Raw genomic sequence first — 16,697 nt, 5'->3', positions numbered from 1 at the left:
ACATAGCCATGTTTGTCAAGCATTGCTTTGATTTTGATACCCTCGAGATCAGTGGCTTCAGGAGAGGGGTTAGGGGCAGTATTTTTTTGTCTATCTATTCTTGGGTTAAGGGTGACATTAGTGTCGCCCGCAATTATTATCTGACCAGCTCCGTGCTGCGTTAGGACTTGGAGGAAGTGAGAGTAGAAGTTGGACTGGTGTGCGTTAGGTGCGTAGTAAGAGGCGAGAGTAATTTCTCTGTCATATATTGAACCAATTAAAATGAGGTATCGGCCCGTAGGGTCAGCGATTTGTTTTGTGCAAATGAACGGGAAGTTTTTCCTAAAGGCAATGATGACGCCCCGAACTTTAGTACGGGCACAAGCAAAATAGGCTATGGGGAAGTGGCGGTTTAGATATCTGGGACAGGATGACTGGTCTAATCTGGTTTCTTGTAGGCAGACTACGTCCGCTTGACATGTTTTGTAGTATGAAAATGCTTTAGAGCGTTTGTTGGGGGAGCCAAAACCCTGGACATTGTGTGAAAAATTTTTAAAAGTATCAGAAGTCATGGAGGCTCAGTATGGAGATAAAGCCAAAGATGTGAGACCACGAGGCGGGAGGCCCAGAGAAGAGAAAAACAAAGAAGAGAGAAGAAAAGAGTAAAGAGGGTGAGAGCAGATATTAGAGAGGTTGACCTAAGGTAGGTCAGTAGCAGGATAAGCTCAAGAAGAGCAGAGTACCAGATGGAGGCAAGCTCTAACTGATACATAGGGAGAGCATGTGTAGACCGACTGCCCTGCTGGCTAAGTGAGGATCTGAAGTGACTGGGGGGTCCCAACGGCTATAATCGAAAGGGAAAAAGGGAAAGGAGAGGGGAGAGGAATAAAGAAAGAGAAAAAAAAAAGGGGAGGGGGGGGAGGTAAGAAGGAGGTGTTTAATGGTCAGAAATTTCCAATAGGTTTAGGGTTATTATATAGCCTTTCTCCATTAGCCAGCACGAAAGTGGGTATGCTCAGAGAAGGTTTTGTTATGGGAAGTGAGGACCAAACGAGAATGTAGGTAATTTCTGCTGGGCTGGCTAGAAACTAATAGTAGTGTAATAAATTAACCACATGTTATAATGATATCATCGTGCATAACATGAGAATATATTGGGAAGCCAAGGGAAGAGGGAGAGGAGTGCTCAGTGACGGAGGGGCACACATGGTGACCCTGGGGTATAAGCAGATATTGGACAGGCATAAGGGAGGGGGTGAGAGGGAGGGAGGGTATCGGGGAGCATTAGCAAAGCCACATAATTATAGAGACAGTGGATGGTGTCTAATGCATAGGTGACAACAACATATCTAGCACACAGGTAGCTCACGTTTAAACATATTAAAGGGGTTCTTTCACGAAAAAAGTAGGCAGTTAAAAAATGTGACAGATGACAGGTTTTGGGTCAGTCCATCTTTTTAAAGGGGATTCTCAGGGCTTTCTTTGTTTTCAACAGCATTTCCTGAACAACAGTTGCAAAATCTAACTGACATAATAGTGTGCAAGTGATTAGGGAGGCCGGCTGGTATCTTGCTATTTTGGCAGTTAAACTGCTGTTCAGGAAATGCTGTTGAAAACAAAGAAAGCCCTGAGAATCCCCCTTAAAAAGATGGACTGGCCCAAAACCTGTCATCTGTCACATTTTTTAACTGCCTACTTTTTTCGCGAAAGAACCCCTTTAAGGACTGGTAACAGCATATTAAAATTGACCACACATTATGTCATTGCCCTTATGTAAACCGTGGGAGGGTTCAGGGAAGTCGGGGACAGGGGAAAGGAATGCTGGGTGACAAGGGAGCACACCTGGTGATCCTGGGGCATAAGCAGATGTTGGCCAGGCTTAGGGGGAAGGTAAGGGGGAGGGCGGGTGTGAGGGAACAGTAGTAGAGTCACGTAAACAGAGATAGTGAATGGTGCCTAGAGCATAGGTAACACCAACACATCTTGCCCATAGGTAGCTTACGTTCAGACATATGAAGAGCTAGTAACAGCATAGTAAATTAATCACATGTTGTATTCCCGTATAAAGGACAATCTATATTTATAGAGAAGTGTTGATCTATGTACCAGTGGGTATGTGAGCTGTATACGTGACCGGTGGGCAGATGACCAGGGTTTAAGGGTACATACATTTGGGAAAAGCATATGGGTAATGCAGCGAATGATTAGATGATTGTAACATTATGATAAGATTAAAGTAATCGCTCTTGTTATATCGGTGCATTACATAGTCGCACCATATGCCCGTAATGTTAGGAGGGGTCCCTCTCAGTAAAGTGACGCAATAAAATTACGTGCAGATAAAGAGCCGGCTGCCCCCCGGTCGCAATGGCCTATAGGAGCTCCTGGGGATAGGAGAGAATTACACTCACAAGATACCATCTCCTAGTAACGTAGCTGCCATAGAGCTAATGTGACAGAGATGGCACAACATCACCATCTAGTGGAAGCAAGCAAGCTGCTTAAATTAACGGAGGGCTGTGAAGCAGAACTGCTATGTATATCTTCTAAAATATGTCGATGGGGAGGGTAACAAAGCAGCTGCCTTACGACCAAAGGGCACACAGCTCAGAAAGGATGAGTCATTTTGTAAAGCAAAAAGTAAACATCACGAGCGTATAACGTATATATAAATATATATATAAAAACAAACAAACAAACCTTTTCTTGCATAACAGTAAGGCAGAACATGAACGAGTTTTAGGGCTCGTTTCCACTGTAGCGGTGCGGAATCGCCTGGATTCCACCGCAGAAGAAATCGCATGCAGGTGCGTTTTTTTACGCGTTATTTTACGCGATTACGCATGCGATTTCGCATAGGTTAGGCTATGTGCGTTTTTAACCATGTCACTGCCTGTGTTAATTTACATTGGTTCCTATACGGAATCGCATGCGTAATCGCGTAAAATAACGCGTAAAAAAACGCATGCGATTTCCCTATTAAATACATTAGCGGCGATTCGCATGCATTCCACTAGCAGGCGAATTCGTTGGCTCTTTTGTGCGTTTTTTCACCGCTCATAAAGACGCACCACGCAAACGCTACAGTGGAAACAGGTCCATTCACTTGCATTACATGTGCGAATCTGCATGCGTTGGACGCATGCAGATTCGCGATAGTGGAAACGAGCCCTCAAACAAGACCCTTGGATTAGGTCTACTATATTATAATGGGTGTCTGGGAAGGATAAGGGGAAGAGGTGAAGGGGTGCACAGTGGTAGAAGGCTCCATATAGATACCTTGGGGTATGAACAGGTCTGGGATGGGTGCAGGGGGAGGGAAGGAGAGGGTGGGGGGTAAATTAACCCTACAGCGTTTTCTGGTCTAAAACAACAGTAGTCCAGTTCCAGCGGTTGGCGACCAAAGAATAAAAAGAAAATAAAGAAAGAGTAAAAAGTAAAAAGCACTCAAAGTAACACTCCAAGGAAACGCATGAGGAGAAATGCTCTAGTGTTTCATAAGCGACGGCTTTCAAGCCAGGCAGGGGAGTACTTCTGTTAGCTCCATTCTTTTGATGTACAAAAGTAAAAGTAGCCAAGGGATAAAGAGAGTTATTGGGCTTGATTCACAAAGCGGTGCAAAGTGTTTGCACGCCTGTGAAAAGCCCTTTATCACGCCTAAACTCAGTTTAGGCGTGATAAGAAGAAACTCGCGCGATCTCCCGCGCGCAAAGTTTTGCGCGCGTAGCGCACCGCGCTGCGCGCGCAGTGTACCATGCTTCGCGCGCAGCGTCCATTGAGCCCTATGGGACTTTGCACGCGGGAGCTTCGCGCGAAGAGCAGCACAAATCGGTGATAACTCAGCTTTGCACGGCTTATCACGCCTAAAGTCTTTTAGGCGTGATAACTGAGTTATCACCGCTTTGTGAATCAGGGCCATAGTCTTACCCAACCGTCTAGGCAGATGATAAGATCCGAGTGATTTAGATGCAGAGGTAATCTCTAAAGACAAGGCAGGGAGCCTGGGTGGGAAGCACAGATGCGGAAAGTAGATCAGTCTGGCCGTAGATCATCCCGGTGGGGAGAGGCTCTCTCCTGGGAGCCTGTGGCAGATTTAGGTGAGCTTCGGGCTCCGGGGCTCTGACGCTGGACATCATGAAGTGATGGTGACTTCTGGGAAAGGCGCCTTGATGGGGACCTGGAGTTGTTGTCAGCCGGGAGGAGGAGACGAAGCTGCTCGAAGAGCTGTTTAGCATCCTCTGGAGAAGGTACCGCATAAGTCTTCCCGGAGTAAGTGAAAATCAATTTGAAGGGAAATCCCCATTTGTACTTAATATTGCGGGAACGGAGGGCCGATGTAAAGGGCTTCATGTCCTTCCTCTTCTGAATAGTGGCCGGAGCAAGGTCCGCGTATATCTGATATGAATTGTCCTGGAAGGTGAGCGGCTCCTTTTCCCGCGCTGCTTGCAGTATTGTTTCTTTGGTACGGTAAAAAGTAAATTTAATTAGAATATCCCGAGGAGGACCTCCTGGCTTCTGCGGTCCCAGAGCTCTATGAATTCTATCAAATTCTAGGCGGTCGATTGGTAGAGAAGGGACCAGTTCTTGCAGCAGGGCTGTAGTGGTGGAGGTGAGATCCAAAATGGACTCTGGAAGCCCGCGAATTCTAAGGTTGCCGCGGCGGGAGCGGTTCTCGGAGTCCTCCAAACGTAATTTCGCCTCTGCTAGCTCCGCTTTCATCTCCCCCATCTCTTTCTCGTGGGTGTCCACCACCGTGTTCACTTTATCTACTTTGTCATCCAGTTCTCCCATGCGTGCCGTTAGATCCCTGATCTCTCTCTTCAGCTGAGCTGCGACTTTATGAGCTACTGTATCTAGCTCACGATGTAAAAGTGCCTTGAATTTATCCAGCATGAGGGCATCTTTGGGTGTCCATTCTAGGGCTGCCTCGGCTGAGCGAGAAGAGCGCGGTGTAGAGTTCCCCGACTTGCCAGTCTTAGAGCGCAGGTGAGAAGTGATCGTGGCATCTGAGAGGGAAGAGGCCGAAGACGCCATGCTTGGCGGGCCTCGGCGCCTCCGAGTGGATGCCACCGGAGTGGAGGGAGAAGACTCTCTGGATCCTCTTGAAGATCGCCTCATATGTGCACGGAGCAGAGCCGATGTCAGAGCAAGGTAAGAAATGCCAAATTAGGCTGTTGGGATGGCGGCTATACAGGGCAAAGGCAGTCGGTCACGCTGAGCAACTCTAAGAAGCGTCCATCTTCCTAGCGCGCCAGCCACGCCCCCCCGTTTAGAACTACTTTTTAAGTTTTAACTGTTTTATTGTTTTTGCTCAATGACACATTCATTGAAGTATGCCAGAGCTAAAATCTATGCTAGGAAAGTGTTTTATAGTTGGAATTTCTTATCAGTGAGGGTCTTACTGAGTCAGCCACTTACATACCTGATATTTAACTCTTTCAGGCAGAGAAAGAAAAAAAGGAACACAGTCTAGTTATTTGTGTGCTTGGCACTGTACATACCCATGTCTATCTCATCATGTCACACATCACTTCGGGTGTCTTTTAAGAACAAACCTACAGTCCCTATCTCGTTCGTTAACTGGGGACTACCTGTAATTAGTTCGGTAGGAGTTAATGCTTTGCGTGGGGGGAGAGAGAGTGAAAACATTATTGTTTAATGGTGACACTGTCACTTTAACACTTTTTTTTATTTTTTTTAACTGTTGAACTTTTTTTTCTGTTTACATAATTGAGTGCTGCTATTAGCAGTAGTCATTCTCATTCAAATAAGAACACAAGCAGCACGCGTGGGAACAGCTAGAGCGGCAATTCAAAGTGCAGGACGTGAATTTCACATCCTGGAATGCGCAGGAGGACTAATTAGGATGTGAAATTCATGTCCTAGAATCTAAACAGGATACGCATGACATCCCTATAACTGCTCACATTTGGTATGCTGTTACTGGGAGCTGAAAAAAGTTACCTAAAATGTTACCAGTTTCCCCTGTTTTGGTTTGTTTGTATTGGCAATTTGGCTTACATGATCAACTGTATGGAAAAGACATGCTGGGCTGGAAATAAGAGCCAGAATGCTCCTGACACTGCGTAAGGGATGACAAGGATTCGGTTTTTGAGGGTTAAAGTGGACCTGAACTCAGAACTTCGTCTCTGCTCTAAAATATACTCAACAGCATAATAACCTTTAAAGAAAAACAATTCTTTGTTACAGCTGATAATAATAATAAATTCGCAGTGTGTCTACTTCCTGCTTTCATAGAAGCAGTCATGGGGCTTGATTCACAAAGGCTTTGCACGTGCAACGTATCCTTATCACGGGCTAAGTATCCTTATCACGGGCTAAGTATCATTATCACGGGCTAAGTATCATTATCACGTGCAACGTTTCATTATCAAGTGCTAAGTATCATTATCACGTGCAACGTATCATTATCACATGCAACATATCATTATTATCATGTGCTATGTATCATTATCAAGTGCTAAGTATCATTATCACGGGCTAAGTATCATTATCACGGGCTAAGTATCATTATCACGTGCTAAGTATAATCACGTGCTAAGTATCATTATCACGTGCAACGTATCATTATCACGTAGATCATGAATTATTACTGTATACTGTACATAAAGCGGCACATGTTAAACTTATTACATTAACTCACATGTTAATGTAAGCACACGTATACAGTACTAATTCATGATCTACATTCCGTTCACGTGATCTGCAGTGACTTTACGTGATGATGATACTTAGCACATGATATCACGTGCAAAGCGGCTTATCACTGTCATCAGGGCCGGGCCAAGGCAGAGGCGAGAGAGGCTCCAGCCTCAGGGCGCAGTGTAGGAGGGGCGCACAACTCACTCAGCTATCATTCCCCTAATGTGTTTGAAGCAGAGAGAAATAAGAAAAGGGGATACATGGCAGTGACTGCAAGCCAGATAACAAGAGATTAAGGTGTTTGGGGTCTATTAGTCTAATAGAAACCAGAGTGTAAAGACTGTGGTGGGGGTGATGGAGGGGCGCCTTTTGGTGTCTACGCCTTGGGTGCTGGAGGACCTTGTCCAAGCTCTGACTGTCAGGCTAAGTGTAAGCACGCTTTAGTGAATCGAGCCCATAGGGTTAACATCCTGTGTTTACCAATTAGCTGCTTTGCCGAGGACTGCTGAGAATCCTGATACAGCTGAGAGATGAAATTACACTTGTGATTAGTCACAGATGAAGGATAATTAGACAGGCTAAACTCTCTAAATATATTCAAGGTGGATTTCTCTCTATCCTTCTGTTCTGTGCAAGAGTTCAGGTCCACTTTAATCACCATTACCAACAGTACCGTTAGCAAACTCCTGTTTCAGTTTGTGCGTGGGAGGAGTCATTTACAATAGATACCTACCGGAAGCGGTCTGTGTTGTAAAGGCGGCAGGAGCCCCTCCCCCTGCAGCTATGGGTCCCCCACTTCAGACACACACTGTCAATCAGAGCTCCCAGGTACACAGGGGCCGGGACCCCAGCTGTGGGAGACAAACACATGAGTATGAATTCTTGCTCTAGAGCGCAATATTTTGCCTTCTCAACACATGGTAATTGCTCAGTACTAGTAGTGCTAAAGGTGCCCATACACTAATCGGTTTTCCCCAGCAGGCTCCATCACTGTGAACAAATCTGTTGGAGATCGATGCCTTACGTTAGTGCTGTCTAAATGGCGGCCCACAAGAGTTCTTTCTGTAGCCTATTTGCCAGGCCCACCTCTTTCTTTTTGTTTAGCTCCACCTCCTCCAGACCAAGGCTCCCGGGAGCTTGGCCCTCCACGTTCAGAAACTTGGACGGCACGGCCCTACATTGCTGCCCAATTGTAATTTTGATAAATTTCCATCTGAAATCGATCAAAATTATTGGTTGGGCCAAACAGAAGGTCTCACTTCAGAGGGGGCAGCAGGGATGACATGCGGGGGTAGGCAATTGCATAGGGACCCATAGCCAGTGACATGCCCCTCAAACTTCTACCCAGCTGTTAGTGCTCCCCCAGGGTCCCTGCAGCGTACTCTCAGCAATAGAGCACACTCACCACTAACCTGTCTGCCCAGCGCACTCTCTCCAGTCTGAGTCCTTCTATTTTCAGCCATAAACACCAGTGCCTGTTGTGCGTGGCTACACGAAGCTAACATTCTCCTTTACTGCATCTGTTTTCAATGCAACTTGTATAATCTACCCGTGTTTTGGCATCTGCACGTCTATGCAGCTGGTCAACTTGGCTGCAGCCTGCATTTGCGTGCATGAAAAAAGGGCACCGTGAAAAAAGGGCTCGGGTTATTATCTAATTTCGCGCCAGATATTAACGAAATTTGCTAACGAGAATCATCGTTGTCAAGCTTTATTAACAATATTTACTGTTGCAAAAATAAACGAGAAATAATAACGAATAAATATTAAATGTCGTAACGTTGTTCATCAATACTGCTTAACCCAACCCTACCCCCACACAGAACCTTCCCCTGGTGGTGCCTAAAACTAACCACTTTCCTAGTGGCGCCCAACACTAAGCCCCCCCCCCCCCCCCGGTGGTGCCTAACCCTAACCCCCCAGTGGTGCCTAACCCTAACCACACCCCTTGTGGTGCCTAACTCTAACCACCCCCCTGGTGTTGCCTAAAACTAACAGTCGCCTAGGTGGTGCCTAACCCTAACCACCCCCATTGGTGTTGTCTAACACTAACCACTCCCTCTGCAGAAACACCCTTTTAGATATATTAACGATATTACCTTTGAAAATATAAGGTCTCCTCGTGTCTCTCAGCAATTTCCTCCTGGATGTCAGCTAGGTTCCTAAAGCTTAACCCAGACAAAACTGAGCTCCTGATCTTTCCACCACATGCTGCTGCACCCATCCCAGATTTCCACCTCACAATCGACAACACAACCATTGTCCCTACCTCCCAGGTCCGCTGTCTGGGTGTCACTAGTGTTGGGCGAACAGTGTTCGCCACTGTTCGGGTTCTGCAGAACATCACCCTGTTCGGATGGTGTTCGGCCAAACTGTTCGGGTTCGCCCGAACTGCTCAATGGCCGGCCGAACAGGGCCCTGTTCGGCCGGATACGGCCCCCCTATGGGGTCGCAGGCATAAGGGGGGAGCATGCCCCGATCGCGGGGGGGGGGGGGTCGGAAATTCCCCCCACCCCCTCCGCTAGCGCTCCCCCCTCTGCCCGCTTACCAATAAAAAAAGTTTAATGCAACTTAAATAGTACCGGTGGCTGGCAGTGGAGTGAGGAGGAGGAGTCCGAGTAGGAGAGTGACGCGTTGAGGCCGGGCAGCGGGCGGTTCAGCGGTAGTACCCTTGTGGTACTTCCGCCCTTTCTCTGACCTCACGTCCTCTACGTGATGACGCATACGAGGGTACGCGTGACGCGTACCCTCGTATGCAGAGGACGTGAGGTCAGAGAAAGGGTACTACCGCTGAACCGCCCGCTGCCCGGCCTCAACGCGTCACTCTCCTACTCGGACTCCTCCTCCTCACTCCACTGCCAGCCACCGGTACTATTTAACTTGCATTAAACTTTTTTTATGGGGAAGCGGGCAGATGGGGGAGCGCTAGCGGAGGGGGTGGGGGGAATTTCCGACCCCCCCACCCGCGATCGGGGCATGCTCCCCCCTTATGCCTGCGACCCCATAGGGCCCCCAAAATGGGCATGTTCGGGGGTCCCATTGACTTCCGGGTTCGGGCCGAACATGCCGAACATCTGGCCCATGTTCGGCCTGTTCTGCCCGAACCCGAACATCCAGGTGTTCGCCCAACACTAGGTGTCACCTTGGACTCTGACCTCTCCTTCATCCCACACATCCAAAACATCACCAGAGCCTGCAATTTCCACCTCCGTAATATCTCCAAGATCCGCCCCTTCTTAATCCCCGGACACGACCAAACTGCTCATCCATGCCCTCATCATCTCCCGCCTTGATAACTGTAATTCCCTCCTTTCTGGCCTCCCCTGAAACGCACTGCCCCCCTTCAATCAGTGATGAACGCGGCTGCAAGACTCATCCATTCTTCGCACCGCTCTGCATCCACATCTCCCCTTTGTGAATCCCTGCACTGGCTCCCTCTTTCCGTTTCAGGATAAGTTTCAAGATTCTATGCCTGGCGTATAAATCTGTGCACAAAACCTGCCCTACCTACATCTCGGAGCTTGTTCACAAGTATACACCAGGTCGCCCCCTCCGTTCCTCCAACGACCTTCGCCTCACCACCCCACGCATTTCACACTCCCATGCCCGCCTGCAGGATTTCTCAAGAGCTGCCCCCACCCTCTGGCATGCCCTTCCACCACCCATCAGACTTGCTCCCTCTTTCAACACATTCAAGCAAGCCCTCAAAACCCACCTCTTTATGATGGCCTACCCACCTCCTACCACACAGTAACTCTCTAAGGAATATTTAACCCCTAGTGTTTCCACCCCTCCCTTTAGATTGTAAGCCTCTGGCAGGGTCCTCCACTCCCTAGTGTAATCTACAGGATCATGTGCTCCTGTCCTATGACAGCCTGTACTTGTATTACTGGGCCTACCTAACCAGCCCATATTGCATCATCATGTATTTTGTACAATTTGCATGTATAACTTTGTTCTATGTGTATAACCCTATGTATGTCATCCTTGTATCATTGTATATATTTATTGTCCAGCGCTGCGTAATATGTTGGCGCTTTATAAATACAATAAATAATAATAATAATAATAATTACCTTTGAAAACGTAAAATCTGTGCTTATTAACAAAATAATATGACAAAAACTATACCGTTATAAACTTCTAAAACAATAACTACCTCAAAAACTATAATGTTATAATCGGCGCCCTTTTGTATTGCTTTTTTCACCGTATTAACGATAATTGCATTAAAGTCTACGGCGGCGCCCTTTTTGTCCACCCTCAGCCGGCGCCCTTTTTTCCTGCTCCCCTGTATTTGGAAGCGCTGCCAATATCTCCTGTTCTACCTTTAGCCTGTAGGTGTCACTGTTGCAGTATCTTCAGTACTGTACATGAGGATCTCATCTATAATGCTTTTATCTTGTTAGACTCAGGCCCCGTTCACAGTCCCCTAACGATTGCGATTTTGTGTTGCGCTATTGGACGATTTTTAAGTGATTGCGTTTTGTGATTCTCATTCCAGTGAATGAAAATTGTGTGACACAATTGCTGCATGAAAACGCTGCATGCATCGCGTTCGCGATCGGTGATAATCGCAAATGTGCCGCAATCTCTGCAGTGAGAGTAATCCCATAGGAATACATGTGCAGCAGCGATTTGCTTATCGCTGGCGATAACCAAAACGCAAATCGACGGCGCAAAGCACCAGAGTGAGTATGGGCCCTCAAAGCAACTGAGAGCTGAAGCCACCAAAGGTTCACTCAGTGAGCCACCCTGCAGTATGAGGGAGTCTTGCCCAAAGACTCCTTGCTGAATAGGTGCTCGCTTCAGCTCACTGGCTGGACAGTGGGCACTGTCTCTGACATAGAAGACCAGCGTGTGAATCCTGGCTGAAGTTATTCTGTTTTTTTTTCTTCTAGTAAACATCAATGTTTCTGTGCTGTGCGCAAACAGCAATGTTTGCGCACAGCCCTCCTTCCCTTTCCCCCTCCTCGTAGAATAGTCAGAGTTTCACGAGTGTAAAGCAGCCTCTCTAATGACTTACCCAAAACTCGGACAGCCATGGTGTAAATTCCCAGAGCAAACGGCTTAAGTTCAGGCTTTATGCATCTGAAAAGAAAGAAAGGTTCATGTCATATATTATTATTATTGATATTGTTCTGCCAGAGCTCATCACTAAGTACATGGGACAATTCATGTCCTTATCTGTACCTCAGAGGCGCTCTAATCTTTTGCCTACAATAGTTATAGTCTAATGAGAAGTTACACAACCTGGTTTGTTTGATAATTCTGCAGCACCCCTAGTGGTCAGAACAGATGCTCCCATGTAATATTTATATAAACTTGTATACTTGCGTATAAGCCTAATTTTTCAGCACCAAAAATGTGCTGAAAAGTTACCCCCCTCGGCTTATATGCGAGTCAGTGGAGCAGAATGGATGGTGGAGCAGGTTTTGTTACTGGCTGAGGAATGTAAGGAACTTGCACTAGTGATGCTGCTCTTGCCTTGCCGTGTTCGTACCCCGCAACCCCTGTGTGCAGAGTGCTCTGCTCAAGACTACCTGTGTCCCCTGGCTTGTGGAGCAGAGTGTGTAAGCAATGCAATGATCAGGTGTTCTTCCTGTGTGGCAATCGCTGTGTCTCATATCTATGATGCCATCTAGTGGCATCTTGAGACACAGCTGCATCATCCTTGAAGCACGTCTAGCTACGGGGAGAAGAAATTACTTGTACTGGTGGCACAGCTGGCTTCTGTGGAGGGGGACTATTCGGGGGGTTATACATGAGTCAATGACTTTTTCCTGGTTTCTGAGGGGAAAAAGGGGGAACCTCGGCTTATATGTAGGTCAGCTTATATGTTAGTATATACGGTACATGGCGCAGCGGCAAGGGATGGGGCCAGCGGCCTCATCAGGGCCCTCTAGTTTCCTCCGGGCACTCTAGTTTTCTCCCACATCCCCAAAACATACAGATAAGTTTATTGGCTTACCTCTAGACTACAATATGTACACTACACTATACATTAAAAAATTGGCCCTAGGCTATGATACATGCAAAGATATATGACTACGGCAGGGGTTAGATTGTGAGTTCCTCTGATTGACAGTAGTTAAGTGACAAGACAATATTCTCTGTCCTTCCTGGTTATAACAATGTTTAGATTATGTTCCTAGCACAATGTTCCAAAGGTAACAATACATGTTTTTTCTTTTATATTCTGTCACTTTGTGTTCATTTTACAAGTCTTATTTTGGGACAGAATATGCAAAAATGTAATTGCCTTTGATTCAGTTTGTGACTTAAAAGAATACACAAGGCATGGGCCTCAACCCTAAATCTCTCTAAACTCTATTCCACTTACTTATTACTTAAAATGTTAACACATATGTCACTTGTAGTTTTGCTAAAACTTTCCTAAGTTTGATCATAATTTTGAAAATGACTTTTTTATGTTGGATTGAGTTTGTCCCTACCTATGTTTTATGTGACGTGTGTCCAAGCTTTAAAGAGACTCTAAAGTCTCCTAAAAGTGAGGTTTTTACTTTAAAAACCTCTTTAACATCATTGCCCCTATTAAAATGCTGCATCCCCATGGCTGAACAAGGAATAAATCACCCCAAACTCCCCTGGCAAAATCCACGATTTTCTTGGTTGTGGATTTTGCTGCCCTAAGGAGGCAGAGCTTTGGGCTGTAGCTCTGCCTCCATGCGCGTCAATCAGCGCTGATCGCCGCCTCACCCCCACACCCTTTAAGTGAAAGAAGATTGAGAGGGGTGGGGAGAAGCAGCGATCCGCGCTGATGGACGCGTGTAGAGGTAGAGCTGCAGCCTAAAGTTCTGCCTCTATGTGGAAGGAGCCCCGCGATGTGCTCCGGACAGTTTGGGGTGATTTATTGCTTTTTCAGCCGCGGAGATGCTGCGTTTTAATAGGGGCAGTTATGTTACAGAGGTTGTTAAAGTAAAAACCTAATTTTTAGGACACTTCAGACTTTATTTAAGACCCACAAAAATATATTCTACAACTCGTCACGGTTAAAATGATACTATATGTGCCTCATTTAGTAACAAACTGGTGGTGCACTCTGTACAACTACACTGGACATTTATATACACTCACCTAAAGGATTATTAGGAACACCATACTAATACGGTGTTTGACCCCCTTTCGCCTCCAGAACTGCCTTCATTCTACGTGGCATTGATTCAACAAGGTGCTGAAAGCATTCTTTAGGAATGTAGGCCCATATTGATAGGATAGCATCTTGCAGTTGATGGAGATTTGTGGGATGCACATCCAGGGCACGAAGCTTCCATTCCATCACTTCCCAAAGATGCTCTATTGGGTTGAAATCTGGTTACTGTGGGGGTCATTTTAGTACAGTGAACTCATTGTCATGTTCAAGAAGAATGATTTGAGCTTTGTGACATGGTGCATTATCCTGCTGGAATTAGCCATCAGAGGATGGGTACATGGTGGTCATGAAGGGATGGACATGGTCAGAACAATGCTCAGGTAGCTTGTGGCGTTAAACGATGCCCAATTGGCACTAAGGGGCCTAAAACAGTGGCTGAATAGAGTACTGGTTAAGGGCACTGCCTTTGAAATGGGAGACCAGGGTTCGAATCCTGGCTAGGGTCAGTAAGGACCTATTCAGTAAGGAGTTCAAGGCAAGACTTCCTAACACTGCAGGGTGGCCTCCTGAGCGCATCCAAGAAAACATCCCCCACACCATTACACCACCACCACCAACCTGCTCAGTGGTAACAAGGCATGATGGATCCATGCTCTCATTCTGTTTATGCCAAATTCTGACTCTATCAAGACTCATCAGACCAGGCTACATTTTTCCAGTCTTCAACTGTCCAATTTTGGTGAGCTCGTGCAAATTATAGCCTCTTTTTCCAATTTGTAATGGAGATGAGTGGTACCTGGTGGGGTCTTCTGCTGTTGTAGCCCATTCGCCTCAAGGTTGTACGTGTTGTGGCTTCACAAATGCTTTGCTTCATACCTCAGTTGTAATGAGTGGTTATATCAGTCAATGTTGCTCTTCTATCAGCTTGAATCTGTCGGCCCATTCTCCTCTAACCTCTAGCATCAACAAGGCATTTTCGCCGCAGGACTGCCACATACTGGATGTTTTTCCCTTTTCACACCATTATTTGTAAACCCCAGAAAAGGTTGTGTGTGAAAATCCCAGTAACTGAGCAGATTGTGAAATACTCAGACCGCCCCTCTGACACCAACAACCATGCCGCGCTCAAAATTGCTTAAATCACCTTTCTTTCCCATTCTGACATTCAGTTTGGAGTTCAGGGAATTGTCTTGACCAGGACCACACCCCTTATTGCATTGAAGCAACTGCCATGTGATTGGTTGATTCAGAGGCGGCCTTACAGTAGGCGGGGCCTTGGACAAGAGTCATATGCGGGCCTAGAGCCATAAGTGTAGGCCATATACCATACCACCAGGCTTGTCTACTTCTAATGCAGCACACCTTATTTTTTGAAAACAATTAAGTTTGTTAAAGGCCACTAAGCCAACCAATAAACTGGAGATGAGTACTAAACTGGCTCGGGAACTACGGTGGGTACCAGGCTGGCTGGATTGGTAGAGACTGGCTGGGGTGCTTAGGATAGATAAAGGCTGACTGGGGACTTAGGGTGCGTACCAGACTGGCTGGGGATAGGTGATAGGCTGAATGGGAAGCTGGGGAGCTCCACATGCCTTTTTTGCACCACCACTAGGGGCAGGTTGATATGTGTTGTGTTTGCTGGCTGACCAGGAAGAACAAGGCTCTAAGTGCGAGTGCAGTGGGCATGACTGCGGGGCCCCCTTCAGGTGCGGGGCCCAGGGCGATCGCCCCACTTGCCACCCCCTAAGGCCGCCTCTGGGTTGATTAGATAACTGCATTCATGAGAACTTGAACAGGTGTTCCTATTAATCGTTTAGGTGAGTGTACATCCAGTTGTCATTAAGTGGTTAAATATTTGAAATATCTGGCACACTTGTATAATTCTTCTCTTTCTACCTTTAATGCTATCACAATGTTCCCTGTATGCACCCTGTGGCTGTCATGAAAAAATAATTTCCTTGTGTTACAATGACAATAAAGTGTGTGGATCTTGAATCTGAAGTTACATAAACCAGAGTGCAGCATTCAGCAGCTAACGCAGGGTCACCTTAGTAACAGGATGTATCCAGGGGTCCCTCCGATGGACAGTGTAAAGGATGTCACCACAGATATCACCACAAAATATAGGAACATTCTGGAACAGTATCTTCCTTTGGAGCAGAGACCAGACACTGCAGAGCCACCCCGAGTTCCCGATAATGGCTGCATCACACAACTGCAGTTATAATACACCTGCAATACGTAAGATAAAATTCATACATTATAAACCTGTAATATATAACACACAGGACCAGATGCACTGAGGCATTACCAGAGGTGTCCAAGCAACTCCAGTGGAGAGATCATAAGTGATCTAGGAAACTTGGACTGGATACATAAGATAGGTTATATGTTAACACCTACTAAAATGCCTTTTACACCATTAGCAGCTTCAATAGCGTTATCTCATTTAAGATAAGTGCTCTGCTTTTGACTTCAGTTGGCGAAACTTGTTGTGCTGTAAATTCTAGGAATGCTTTGATCTCTCTCTACTAGCAGAAAATCTAGTAAGGCCCGGTTCACATCTACGTTTTTTTTTGCGGAGCTGGCAGTACGGATCAGGTAAAAACTGTCAGTTTTTACAGCCAGCGTGCTGTAAATTGTCAGTTCTCTATTTGTTCCTATGTAGCTGCAAAACCTTCTGTTTCCGTTCCGCTGAGCGAAACGGTCCGGAAAATTGGATCCTGCTGCATCTTTTTGTCCGTTAGGTGGAACGGACAACCGTATGGCCGGTTCCATTGGCAAAAGCTAATGTGAACTGAGTATAACTAAAAGGAGAAGTCCTCTGTTAGGGCTGGAACCCACAGGAGCGCTTTTGGCAGCGTTTTGGCAGCACTGCGATACGCTAGCAGTTTGCCAAAACGCTCAGCTGATGTTAATGGATGGGGCAACTTCCACAGGA

The 16,697-nt window shown here is 46.4% G+C and overlaps 1 protein-coding gene across 7 annotated transcripts in view; it reads right to left on the bottom strand.

Annotated features, from left to right (window-relative positions):
• Nucleotides 1-16,697, bottom strand: part of SLCO1C1 (solute carrier organic anion transporter family member 1C1) — a 92,681-nt gene that overhangs the window by 10,460 nt on the left and 65,524 nt on the right. For all 7 annotated transcript variants that reach the window (XM_068278019.1, XM_068278020.1, XM_068278023.1 and 4 more), the window contains 3 exons: nt 15,804-15,988; nt 11,669-11,733; nt 7,376-7,493 (listed from right to left, as the gene is read on the bottom strand). In XM_068278019.1, coding sequence (XP_068134120.1) covers nt 7,376-7,493; nt 11,669-11,733; nt 15,804-15,988 — 368 coding nt within the window. The remainder of the gene's footprint in view (nt 1-7,375; nt 7,494-11,668; nt 11,734-15,803; nt 15,989-16,697) is intronic.

This window comes from Hyperolius riggenbachi, chromosome 3, assembly GCF_040937935.1.
Source record: "Hyperolius riggenbachi isolate aHypRig1 chromosome 3, aHypRig1.pri, whole genome shotgun sequence".
Lineage (NCBI taxonomy): Eukaryota > Metazoa > Chordata > Amphibia > Anura > Hyperoliidae > Hyperolius > Hyperolius riggenbachi.
This window is presented reverse-complemented; position numbering and strand designations above follow the sequence as displayed.